Source organism: Natrix helvetica, assembly GCF_964273705.1.
Source record: "Natrix helvetica genome assembly, chromosome: 4".
Classification (NCBI taxonomy): Eukaryota; Metazoa; Chordata; class Lepidosauria; order Squamata; family Natricidae; genus Natrix; species Natrix helvetica.
The window spans coordinates 68,240,094-68,254,113 of NC_138550.1; the positions used below are offsets into that span (position 1 = coordinate 68,240,094).

At 41.0% G+C, this 14,020-nt stretch overlaps 1 protein-coding gene across 1 annotated transcript in view; it reads right to left on the minus strand.

Annotated features, from left to right (window-relative positions):
- The window catches only part of DIAPH1 (diaphanous related formin 1), a 198,551-nt gene that overhangs the window by 107,685 nt on the left and 76,846 nt on the right, over nucleotides 1-14,020 (minus strand). The window contains exons 8-11 of the mRNA XM_081950412.1: nucleotides 11,285-11,424; nucleotides 8,236-8,344; nucleotides 7,317-7,427; nucleotides 5,387-5,505 (exon numbers count right to left, since the gene is read on the minus strand). Coding sequence (XP_081806538.1) covers nucleotides 5,387-5,505; nucleotides 7,317-7,427; nucleotides 8,236-8,344; nucleotides 11,285-11,424 — 479 coding nt within the window. The remainder of the gene's footprint in view (nucleotides 1-5,386; nucleotides 5,506-7,316; nucleotides 7,428-8,235; nucleotides 8,345-11,284; nucleotides 11,425-14,020) is intronic.

The window sequence follows — 14,020 nt, forward strand, 5'->3', positions numbered from 1 at the left end:
ATCAGTGCTAGAAAGAGTGGGATATATTGAGAGGAGGAAGAGGGGGGGAGGAGGGAGATAACAGTGGGGTCCTTGGTATTCCCTGAGCTTGGTGGTTTTCTGGCAGACATTTCATGACCCAGCTAGGTATATCACACCAATGACAATAAAATATCTGCAAGCAAGCCATCGAGACCACAGGGCATTTTTTTCTTCATTTATTAAATTTATATGCCTCCTGCCTCGTGGTCATCACGATCTCCTCATCAGGATCTTCCACAACGACCAGACTTAGAATTACATCTCAACAATCTCAAATTTTATTTATTGTGTACAGAATATTTTAATGGTTTTATTTTAATTTATTGTGTATAGAATATTTTAATGGTTTTATTTTAATTTATTATGTATAGAATATTTTAATGGTTTTATTTTAATTTATCGTGTTTAGAATATCTTTTTTTTAAATTACTTTTAGGGAATTTTTATTTATTTATTGTTTATAGAATGACCGTTGACTTACCTGAACGGTCCTTCTATGTGCGCTGCGAGGGGAATCCAAACATGGGTTAACTTTGTCCATTAGCCTAGAGACTGAGTTATGTAAATTAGATGACCACGCCTCCTCTGCCTGGAAGATTCAGTTTTGTACGAAGGACAGCCGGTGGAGATGTGAGTCAAGGCCAATCATGACTTCAGTCGGTAGGTATGAATAAGTCACGTCCAGAATAAAGTCACGTCCAGAATAAAGTCACGTCCAGAATAAAGTCAAGTCCAGAATAAGAGTAGTCAGGAATCAGAGTTCAAGGTAGACCCGGACCAACCCAAACTGCGGGTGGGATTGGATTCCCCTCGCAGCGCACACAGAAGGATCGTTCAGGTAAGTCAACGGTCGTTCTCCTGTGCGCTGCTTGGGGAATCCAAGCATGGGACATGCCAGAGCAGTAGACCTAAGGGCGGGAAGCAGGCTGGTCAGGGCCCACAGAGGAGGCGAGCACCTGTTGCAGCACCCGCCGCCCAAAGGATGCTTCGGCTGAAGCGTATGAGTCCACTTTGTAGTGTCGAATGAATGGAGATGGTGACGACCAAGTGGCCGCTCTGCAAATGTCCTCAACTGAGGCCTGAGTGGCCCAGGCCGCTGTTGTAGCTGCGCTCCTGGTGGAGTGAGGAGTAATGCGCCTGGGAGCTGGCCGGGATTGAGAGTCATAAGCGAGCACAATGCATGCCTTTAGCCAACGCCTGATGGTGTTGGGCGAGACCTTCTGTCCCATGGAGGAAGGTTGGAAAGAGACAAAAAGTGCCTCTGACTTGCGGAATACTGCCATGCGCTTCACATAGCGGTGAAGGGTTCTCCGAACATCCAGATGATGCCACTGCCGCTCCTGTGGATGGGAGGGATGCGGACAAAAGTCTGGAAGAATAAGCTCCTGCGCCCTGTGAAACAAGGTATTGACCTTGGGCAGGAAGGACGGATCTAAACGGAGGACCACTCTGTTGGGGTGGAATATGCATAGGTCAGGCCGGATTGAGAGAGCGGCTAGCTCCGAGACTCTTCTGGCAGACGTAATGGCCACCAGGAATGCCGTCTTAAATGTGAGTAGGCGGAGGCTGATAGAGCGGATGGGCTCAAAGGGTGATGATGTAAGCGCCCTGAGCACCAACGGAAGGTCCCAAGTAGGATAACGGTGGACAGTCTGAGGCCGAATGTTGGCAGCACCCTTTAGAAAAGCCTTGACCCGTGCGTGTTGAGTCAATGAACGGGCCCGACCGCCACTAAGGACTGTAGACAGAGCGGCGACCTGACGGCGTAGAGTGTTGGGTGCCAATCCCTTATCTAGGCCCGTTTGCAAAAATTCAAGTACCTGTGGAACCGACGCTCTGACCGGAGTGATGGAATTGCTACGGCACCACCTGCAGAAGGCCTGCCATGTTGCCTCGTAAATACGAGTGGTGGAAGGCCTGCGGGCGGCTTGAATGGTGTCAATGACTCTGATGGAGAAATGAAGACCGGTTAACATAGCCCGCTCACGTGCCACACAGCTAACTGCAACAGCTGGGGGTTCGGATGGATGAGAGCCCCCTGGTTGAGCTGGATCTGGTTGTCCGGGATGCGCCAGGGGCGGCCGATTTAAACAAGGTTGGGCGAAATAACCCCGAGGAAGGTTGATCCAATGGTATGTCCTCATCATCGGATAATTCAATATCCAACACCTCGCCCTCCTCCACCAAGGCCGACTCCTCACTGTAGTCGGAGGGTAAGGGCGAGGAGGGTTGGGCCTGGGAAGTAGAAAAATCCCTAGGTGCTATTGGGGCCCTGGGGGTGTTGGTTCTACGATGCAACTCTGCATCCACACCTTTCGAGATGGCATCGGAAATCATGCGGTAGAGATCTGGGGGAACGCCCAGTTCCTGGCCCTCCGCAGGCCTGAGGCCTGCAGCCGTGGGAGTAAAGGTTGAGGAAGGCTCAGCGTTGGATGGATCATGGATCGAAACCATGCCTTCTTCTGGTAAAATCGGGGGAGAATGGACCCCCAATTCCCCCTCCTCGGATGCCCGGGCCTGAGGCAAGGGGAGATCCGGAGACCAGCCCTGATTGCCAGGCGAATGCGGGGGGGAGCGCGAGGTAGGCCCCTGAGGGGCTAGCACCGGAGGCGAGGCATTGACCACCCTGGGGGCCCTGGATGTTAGGCTGGGTCTGTCCCTGTGTCTATAGGCCCTGTCCGGGGCCGCAGATGAGGCCCAGGAAGCCTGGGTGGAGGCCCTGGTTGTGGCTCTGCCCACCCTGGAGGGAACATCCGCCCCGGATTCAGATCGGGGCACATTGGTGGTGTTTACAATACCTCCCGAATTAGTGGATTCTGCCATACTAAAGCCGAATGAAATGAAAGGCTCAATCTCCTCACAAAAAACCTTTAGCGAATGCAAGCAGTAACACTGAGAAGCAGCTGCAACGATCTATCTCTAGCCGAGCGAACCAGGCAAGTGAGAAAAGTGGGAGAGAGCCGTTGACGCAGCGTCGCTAATCAGGCGGGAAAGGAGGCTCCGCCTTCCTTTCCCCTTGCAAAAGTGCGCGAAGAAATCAAACCAAAACGGCGCCCGCCATTTAGGCGGGACTTTTAAATATGCGGCTTGACTGCAGCGCTCTGCAAACAGCAGCGGAGAGCAGCGAAATTAGGCAGACAACGATGGCAACGGGCTGGGAGAAAGATCTCACTTCGCAAAGTGGATCGCTCCCTTAAAGGCACGGAGCGGAGCAGCGAACCAACCCCTGAGCGCGGCAATGCGGCTAAAGAGGCGGCGAACCAGCCTCTAATACAGCCGGAGGAGTTAACAGCGATTTCCTGCTGTGCGAGCTTTGCCGGAAAGATCAAACGGCGAGCGTCTTGGCTGAGTTGTTAAATGTGCGCTCCGTTCTATTTCCAAGATCTAAGAGTAAATCCAGGCTTAGAGGGATCCAAATCTTTTAATTACGTTTGTCAATTAGTCTAGAGAGATTAGAATTGCGTCTCTTCAGGCTGGACTGAGTTAAAAAACTGGATCTTCCAGGCAGAGGAGGCGTGGTCATCTAATTTACATAACTCAGTCTCTAGGCTAATGGACAAAGTTAACCCATGCTTGGATTCCCCAAGCAGCGCACAGGAGAATGTTTATTACAAGAAATGTTATTCCTTTTTGCAAATGTTTTATTTGTGATGCAATATGTTGCTTTTAAGTGTTCAGACCAGGTTTATGTGTCTCAAAGTGGCTGCTTTTCTGTGGGCAGGCCAGGTTGGAGCAAGGCAGCTTTGCCAGATTTAGTGTGTTTCACCCTGGTTGTTTAGGTAATTCTGAGGTGGTTGCTGGTTCTGTGAGCTTCCTGGCACTGTCCTTTATAATTTCCCACAATGCCTTGATGGTTTTTATTCCAGTGGCTTTGTCTTTCCTGTTCTTAGGGTTAGGGGTAAAAAAACTGGTTTCATTTGCAGTCTTTTTTTGGGGGGGGATTCTTATTTTTGGGTGTTTTCCTGGCACTGTCATATTTTGTGTGGGCATGGGTGTGTAATGTCCTGCAGTTATCTACACATTAATAATGATCAAGTACTAATAATATTTCCTTATACATTTTAGTGACCTTTCCTTACATAATTGATGTTTTCTTTCATACTTTTAGATTTCTAATTGCTGTTTCTGTTAGTTAGCAATTGATAAAACAAATTCCACGTGAAAAAGTATTCAAAGCCGTCTTGATTTTAATTGTAAATTTATTCATTCCTGCACATTCTAATATTTATTCATTTTCATATCTTTGTTTTTCCACTGTTGTGCAAACACAATTCCAGCAGCTGCTAACATGTGTAAAATTAAATATGTATTGTATTCCCTTTGAAATGCAAGTAGTAAGTAGTAGCTACTTACCTTCTGTAAGTAGCTCTTTTATTGTTTTGTGTACTGATTTTAATGTTATTTAAGTAGTAAGTGCACAAAATAATACATTTCCTTTTTTATATCTTTTTTTTGTAGATCATCCGTTGGGGCAAAGAATTCAGTGACATCGTCTTGGCCACTCCCACCCAGTCACATGACCAGCAAGCCACTCCCACTCGGTCATATGGCCAGCAAGCCACTCCCACAAAGCAGGCCACACCCACAGAGTAGGTTTCAAAAAAATTTGAAACCCACCACTGGTACACACGTACACACACACACACCCCTACCTACTTTGAGAACCCTTGTCAAGTTCAGGGACTAACTAGTTCGAGCAGTCACAAGGAGTCAGCCATGACATAAGATATAACATGATGATGTGTCAATGCTGACTCCTCGTGACTGCTTGGACTGGTCCCCTGCAGTTCACTTGACAAGGTTTCTCAGAAGTGGTTTGACATTGCCTGCTTCCTAGAGCTGAGAGAACAGGATATAAATCTGACAAACAATAATCCTATTGTAGCAAGAGAATCTTGGAGGAAATAATAACATAAAGTAATAGGGTTGTAGAGACGTTGGAGGTATTCTAGTCCAACCCACTGCTTGAGCAGGAGACCCTATAGCATTCTGGACAAATGGTTGTCCAATCTCTTCTTAAAAACCTCCAATAATTAAACGTTCCATTAATTAATTGTACTCACTGTTAGGAAATTTCTACTTAATTCTAGGTTGAATCTCTCTTTAATGTTCTTCCACCCATTACATCTTGTCCTGCCCTCAGATGCTTTAGAGAATAGATTAACCCTTTCTTCTCTGAAAGCCCCTCAAATACTGGAAGATTGCTATCAAATCACTCCTCATTCTTCTCTTTGTTAGACTACACATACCTAGTTCCCACAACCGTTCATTGTATGGTTTAGCCCCCAGGCCCCTTATCATCTTTGTCTTATATGCTGCTGAGTTATTGGATGAGTGAGTCAAATATTTTGAAATAAAAGGATATTCCATTTCTATTCGAATGTCTTCCAAGCGGCCTCTGAGTTCTGCAGAATCTTCTTCACCATATTCTTCAAATACCTGCAGCTGTAGTTTCAGCTCCTCATTGTCTTGAGCATGCAGTTCCTGTAAAGGGCACTGTCACTTCAGAGAATATCCACTAGACATTATGACTCTTTTTTATTCCAAAAAAACTTCAGATTATTTGGTGAAAAATAGTTTTGTTTTCTCTCTTCCCTTTCCTTTCTCCCCTCCCTGCTCCCCACAATAAGAGAACTAATTTGTTGAAATTACTTGAGAGAGAGAGACAAGCTGATTAACACAAAACTGATGACAATGTCCCTGCCAGGACATAAGAAGAGAAGCTAGTTATTATTTATATATAGACAATTCACATAATTGAACACAAATTGCTTAAGGGTACAAATGATACACAGGGTAGTTCTAAACCTATGACCGCAATTGGGACCAGAATTTCCATTGCTAAGCAAAACAGTTGTTAGGTGAGTTGCACCTGATTTTACAATATTTTTACCCTGTTCTTAAACAAATCACAGAGCTTTTAAGCAACCTAGTTTTTCCAATTGACTTTACTTATTGGAAGTCATCTGGAAAGGTCATAAATGGTATCACATTACCTCTGGATACTACGACCATTGTACACATGTGCCAGTCATCAAGCATCCAAATTTTGGTCATGTAACTGTGGTGAAACTGCTATGGTCATAAGTGTGAGGACAATTTGTAAGCAACTTTTTTCAATTTTGTTGTAACTTCTAACAATAACTGAATGATTGTATGTTGAGGACTAGCTGTATACCGTTCTTCCTTTTGAGAATCCTAGGTAAATTAAGACAATTATTCTTTTGAAGACAGGGATGCGATGGCTCAGTGGCTAAGACGCTGAGCTTGTTGATCAGAAAGGTCAGCAGTTCAGCGGTTCGAATCCCTAGTGCCATGTAACGGAGTGAGCTCCCATTACTTGTCCCAGCTTCTGCCAACCTAGCAGTTCGAAAGCATGTAAAAAAATGCAAGTAGAAAAATAGGAACCACCTTTGGTGGGAAGGTAACAGCGTTCCGTGCGCCTTCAGCATTTAATCATGCTGGCTACATGACCATGGAGACTAATTTCGACAGCGCTGGCTATTCAGTTTTGAAACAGAAATGAGTACCACCCCCAGAGTCAGGAACGACTAGCACATATGTGCGAGGGGAACCTTTACCTTTACCTTATTCTTTTAAAATATGGCTAGCTATAAAAGAACACAGGTATTCCTCAACTTATGACCAATTGTTTAGCAACCATTCAAAGTTATGCGAGTTCAGAAAGACGATGGGAAGCTGGCAGGAAAGGTTGCAAACTGCCGCTTGCCAAAAGATTTTTCCTTCTTTCATGCATGTGGAGAGGAGGAATCCTTTGCCAGGCTGCAAAAATGAAGCCACAAAATGGAAAGGAAATCTTGCATGGGCTGCAGAAATGAAGTAAAGATCCAAGCTGTTTCTCCAGCATAAAACTTTCCTCCAGCGCAGGATGGGGTGGGGAATTCCTTCACTGAGTTGGAGAAACAAAATAAGAATCCCAAAACTCTGTTCCCACACTCCATTACAGGAGTTCTCTTCTGTTCAGAGTTGTGCTGCCTGCCCTCTTTCAGCAGGCACAGTGCTTTCACTTTGTTTACCTTAAAACTGGGAGTGCTGGAAATGCACTTGTTGAGCAAGGCAGTCACTGAATGACTGAATGACTTCGCTCAATGTGCAAGATGCCAGTCCTAATTATGGCCATAAGTCAAGAACTACTGTGCCCCCCCCCCGCCCCCAAATAATGTTGAAGTATAATTAACCCTATCAAATCACTTATACTTTAAATGGAATCTTAGGACACAATCTCTCCCAATATAGCAAAGGTATCACAGTAAAAAAGGAGATATATTTCTAACCTTGAGGATTTGCTGCAGTCCAGAGCGCATTAATTCACTGCGGATGTGCACTCTAAAGTCAAGCTCATCTGATGGGATGATTAGAGCATTGATCAACTGTAGACAAGCTACCTAAGAAAGTCAAAGAAAAAATATTTGTTGGATCAGCCAATTCTTTTACTTAATTCACTATGAGCTAGCTAATTTGTCAGAACAACTATGAAAAACTGCCAGACAAAATATTTTTTCTACCAAATGTTATCACAGCAAAGCAGCCTAAAAGTGAAATTCAAGTATGCAGTACAAATAGTGTCAAAAAAAAAAATTCAGGAAAGAATCAACACTGATAGCTGGAACTCAGATCTCATAGATTAAAACAACAAAAGAAACCAAATGAAAAGAACATGCTTCAATTAAACACCAGACAAAGATTTGAAGGCAACCCAGCTCATATTCTAAGTCTACTCCAGAACAGAAGTCTTCTCTTTAAAAGTAATCCATTAATATTTATTGGCGAAGGTGTCTCTTGTCCCTATTATAATTAAATATATGCAGGAAATCGAGTAACCTTGCAACAATATACCTAGAGCAACTTGAAAAGACTTCTCCCTCCTTTTCTATCCCAAAACCAGAATGTAGAATTTTAGACTCACAATGCTTACAAAATGCTTTATAATTAATAGATAGCTAATATGCTTTCTAAGGTTTGTTAAGCTAATCAAACCATCTTCCTATTAACTTATACTCATTCTAAACAAATTGTCTGATTGCTACTTTGGACTGGTTCTGAAGATATACAAAAAGAATTTCAGGATAAAAATCCATTGAGAAATCAATTGTACTCAGTAATGGTGAAATGAAAGAGAAAACAACAGGCACCAGAGTATTATGAAAGATAAGGTAGATAGACTGTTACATTCTTTTTCCAGGTTCCTATTACCTTTAATGCCACCGATGTTCCACTTTTCAGGCCATCCACAATGGGTTTAAATCGTTCTACTTCATTCATTTCTGCACGTTCAGTCAATGCTCCCAAAACTTGCTCGTGCCTAACAAAAAATAAAGGAAACACAAAAAATAGAAAAAAAAAGGAGGGAAATAAAAAGCAGTTTTTATCATTGTTATATACCAAGTCTGCATTTTTTTAAAAAAATCTTATTTTGACATGGCATTTTAAAGATCCCATATTAAAGTTTAGGATGCTAATCAAATCCTCCTGAATATGAATATATCAAATTTAGACTCAATTGTACAACTGGGATATAGTCACAGATTATATCTGGCATTTGATGCTTTTGGAAAGGATACAAATAACTAATCATCAACTTTATTAAATTCAAAGTTTGTTCACAGCTGCCAGTGTTTTTATTAATTTTTTATTGTCTTACTTCAACAGGCAATGTACTGTAACCCCCTAGAACGTAGAATGATAGAGGCTTCAGAGGTCTTTTAGTCCAAACCACTGCTCAAGTCAGGAAAGCTTACAGCATCCTAGTCAAGTGGTTGTCCAGTTTATTTTTGAAAATCTCCAGTGGTGGAGTACCCACAGCCACTGGAGGCAAGCTATTCCACTGATTAATTACTCTTACTGTCAGAAAAATTATCCTTACTTTTAGGTTGGCTCTTTCTTTTAACAAGCTTCTAGCCATTACTTTTTGTCCTGCTCTCAGGAGCTTTGGAAAATAAGTCAGCCTCCAAGTACTTGGAAGACAGCTCTCATGTTTCCCCCTCATCTTTCTTTTTGATAGGCTAGATCCCTCAACCATTCTTCATACAGTTTAGCCTCCAGACCTATTATCTGTGTTGTCTTCTCTGCACACTTTCTAGAGTATCAGCATCTTTTTTCTATCATGGTGACTGGAACTGTACCAGTATTCCAACTGTGATCTTACCAGTATAGTATAAAACAGTACTAAAATTTCTCGTGATGTTGATGCTAACGTGGCAAAACTTTGCTGGCTCATGTTTAAGTGGTCATCCATAGGATACCTAGATATTTCTCTCAGTTACTACTGTTGAGGCAGATACTGCCTATTCTATACCTATGCATTTGGTTTGCCTGCCTAAGTGCAGGATCTTACATTTCCCATCAATGAGTGAGTGGTTGGATTGAGCTAAGTGACAAAGTCTGTCAAGATCCTTCTAAATCTTGAGCCTATCCTCCAAAGCAGGGGTCCTCAAACTACGGTGGCATATGGGCCACTGACGCAATGTATCTGGCTCACGGAGTGGTGGGATTCAGCCCCGCTCCTCTCCTCCCAGCCACTCCTTGTGTGGCTGGCTTTTCCTGGCTGATGGGGGCCTGGGGAGGAGGTGCCTTGCCAACTGCCCACATCACCCCATCCTCCAGCCGTCAGACTTATTTTCCAGCATTGGCAGAGAGAGAGGGGGAGAGGCTGCATGGTTTCTTTCCTTTCTCTCTTCTCACTGTCTACCCGGTTTAATGATCTGATTAGACTACAGTGGCCAAGGCTATTATCAGATAAATGCTCAGCATCTCGATTGTCAAAATACAAACCAGTTTGAAACTACAACACGTTGTAGTATCTCAGAAATGGCCAAACACCAGCTGCTTGCCACATTCTTAGTCCGTTCCTGTCCTGATTAACATAGACATTATAAAATGCTCAAAGTATTAACAAAATTAAATAAAGGTTTCTGGTGAATTTCTTACAAGGATCCTTATCTTCCAGCCCGCAGGGCTTGCAGAGTTCTGCTCATCGCAGCTGGAAATGCGGGATGGGGAAGAGGCTGAGAAGAAGGGGAAAAGGGGGGAAAAAGCAGCTTGCCATGAGCGTGCTGCGCTTCCCCTTTGCAGGTCTGTGACAGAGTGGCAGGTCTGGCTTGGGGGGAGGGATTGGGGGAGACTGAAGTGAGCTGGGTGTGTGTGTGTCGGTGGGTGTTCTCTCTTTCTTCCTTTTCCTCCTTTTTTGTTCATGAGAAATCTGTTTTAGTTACAGTTTTAATTGGTGTAGTTCTCAATCTGGTTTATTGTGTGGTCATTTGAAACATATGATCAGGAGTTATTTTGAAAGAAATCCTGTTTGTTTTATTCGTTTTTTAATGGCCTGTTTTAAGGAGCTTGAAGCTGCTGTTGTAATGAAGTTAGGCAAGTGGCAAGAAAGTTTGCACTCTTTTTCCCTTTGGGGAGGGGTCTTATTAAATAAATAGATGCCTTTGAGCAAGTACAACTTAGGAAGGACAAAGGCAAAATATATTGCTAAATTGGCCCATCCCATCCAGTCACATGACCACCTAGCCACACCCACCCAGTCACATGACCATCCATCCGCACCTACCTTGTCGGTCATTAGGCAAATGAAATTATAGTCCGCTCCCCCAACAGTCTGAGGGAAAGTGAATTGGTCCCGTTTAAAAAGTTTGAGGACCCCTGTTCCAAAGTATTAGCAATTCCCTCAAGCAAATCTAATGACTTCCTTTTCTATCCCTCGTTTAGATCATTTATGAAGATGTTGAAGAGTACTTGGTCCAAGACAGAACCTTGAAGTATCTCACTGAATACTTCCCTCCATATAAATATAGTTCCATCATGGATAGAAATCTAATTGATGTTACCAAAAGTATGTTACATGAATTAATTAATTATTCATTCATACCAAGTAAAAGTTAAGAACAAATACATTGGATTGTGTCTTAAGATATATAAACAGAAGTTAATTTGTAAAACTAGCGTTGCTGTTTCTTCACCTCTTGCCATAACCTCCACTTATGCTCTGAAAAGCTTCCTTAAGTAACATGGGATGAGGATAATGGCTTCAGGAAGAGAAGGAAGAGCATATTGCTTCAACTTTTTTTTCCTTGGGATATTCAGAATTCATCTATTGCGCCAATTATATGCTTATTAAGAGGCATAATTGATAAAGAAATCATATTTTAATATATTTTTCCAAAAATCTAAATTAGTAAACTGACCCATTCTTCTACAGCATACAACTGAACCAAAAGATAAACTACTCATTGTCACATACATATCCACAGGCTGAGGCAGGATGCAGAGAGCTGAGAGTAGCTTGATAGCGTCAATCATCATTGTAGGAACTTTAGGATCAACTGCTTTTGCCAAAAGTAGAATCCCATCATCTGTTTCAAGCATTGTCTTAATTCCAAACTAAAAAGAAAAAAAATCAGTACACCTTCAGATGAATAACTTAGATTATAGGCAGAAATAATACCCATGACATAAAATGGTGCAAGTCTCACAAAAACATTATATTATATGTTCCGAAAACAAGAGAAAGGGAGTATGTTATAAGGAAGAACTTTTGAAGCCAATTCCGAGAAGAATTTAAGGGCACTTTCACTCAACACTGTTTCCATTCCTCTGAGTATTAAAAGTATTTTTCAGTCTGGGAAGCAATTAACTGAAGAACAGGCAGGAAAAATGAAGAATGGGAAAAGAGAAATACATACAACCCAGACACTTTTGATTAATCAAATTTTCTATAGAAAAATTAGGAAACCAATATAAAATAATTCCAGCAAACGCTGTAAATGAAGTTGTCTTACGTTGGTAATGGATAGATCTGATGTCAGGTTGATTTCTTCTAACCAGCTATAAATAAGAAAACTAGAGCTTACACCATAAACACCTGATGCATCATTCCCTGCTAATGGTTAAAGTTAATACAGGTATCCTCGATTTACAAGCATGATTCAGCCTCAAAGATCTGTTGTTAAGAGAATATTGCCCATTTTGCGACCTTTCTTGACACAGTTGTTAAGTGAATCAGTGCAATTTTTAAATTAGTAACATGCTGTTAAGTGACTCTGAGTTCCCCATTGACTTTGCTTGTCAGACGGTCACAAAAGGTGATCACCCTGGGACACTGGAACCATCATAAAAATGAGTCAGTTGCCAAGAATCTGAATTTTGATTATGTGACTATGGGATGCTACAACGGCCATGTGAAAAGCAATCATAAGTCACTTTTTTCAGTGCTGTTGTAACTTGGAACAGTTACTAAATGAACTGTTGTAAGTTGATGATGACTTAACTCATTTTAAAAAATTTTTTTACAATGCAGATTGTCCTCAGTTAATAATCACTTGTTCAGTTACTATTTGAAGTTACAATGGTGCTGTATAAGGAGACCTATGACTAGTTCTTCTGGTCTGTGACTGTCACATGATTACAATTCATAACCAGCTCACAATTACAACAGTCACAGCATCCCACAATCATAGGATTGCTATTTGCATCCTTCGCTGCTGGCTTCCAACAAGAAAAGTCAATGGAGAAGCCAGCAGGAGGTCACAAATGGCAATCAAGTGATACCATGCTTCGCAACAGAGTTGCATAATCTCAATTACTCTCATTAAGCAAGAACTATCTTTATGCACAAGTTATAAATAAAGCCCAGTTTTACTGCAAACAAGCCCATGGTATTCTATGCAAACAAAAATGTCTATCTAGAAACTACTTGGTCTCCCCACATACTCCTGTTCACATTTCACCAATTGGGGCATATATGAGTAGCTGGGTTACAATACTCATGAGCTCATTTCCTGATGATTGTGGCAATGTGGAATGTTAAGAGGGTATATGATAAAGAGTTTGAATTAAAAATGAAATGGAAGAAAAATTGTATTTGTCAAACAAAAAGCAGAAGGATACAACAGATTTTAAAGAACATGGTTGATCATGTGAAATTGACTAATGCGTTCTTGAAAGTATGGTATGAAAATATATATTACAAGTTATATAGTTTATTCCCTTAATTTTACCATTCGCAAGTAAATTTGTGAATGTGACCATTTGATAAAGGGTCAAAAATTTGACCAAGTATATCCTTGGTAGAACATTTCCTAAAGACAGAATACCTCTTTTTCACATCTTTTCATACTTTAAACTCTGTTATCATATCACTATTTGCACAATAGATTTTATTTGTTTTGTTCCTCTCAAATATACTTACTTTACAATTCATTTAGCATTCCTTCTATTTTGGTTTTTTTTATGCTCAAATTGTTCTTTTTCTCAATTCTCAAAAGTATTTTTTTCAATGTTCATATTATTTCAAGTAATCACTTATAATCTCACAAATAACACTTACAGAAAAACTGATTTACTCTTGTAAATGTATTCCTTTTTAATGTAACCTTATAAGTATAAGTATAATCTTTATTGTCATTGTATTTAAATACAACGAAATTGGTTCTTATCTTTCTAGTATCATTTTTCTTCTTAGCTTAGACAGATCTTCATTTCATTTTAGATTCCCATAATCCTGAAATTTATCCTTATCACTTTACTTCTCTCCTCATAATTTCTTATGTACAATTCTAAATTTAAAATTAAATTTAAATTCTAAATTTAGAATTAAAAGTTTTAGCAGTATTATAGAAAATAACATTAGTTGTAATTTTCATTCAAATTTTCATTCAAATTACCTTTCAGGGTTTTTAGTTTCTATGTGAATTATATTTTCTGCTTCATTTTTTTAGACTTACATTTCAGGTGGCTGTTAACCCTGGTTTTAAGTATTCACAGCCTGAAAATACAAATCAGATCATGCTTTCTGAGGTAAAGGATTTCATGTCTTGGCAGCTTTGAAAGTTTTTCTCTATATTTTATAAATATGCAAAATTGTAGACAGACTTTTGCAGAAGAAAAATTCTTTTCACAATGCATTCTCCAAGATCTTAATATCCAGAGTTGTTCAGCTGGAATGAAGTCCTTGTGAATCAAGAATTTTCAGAAGTGG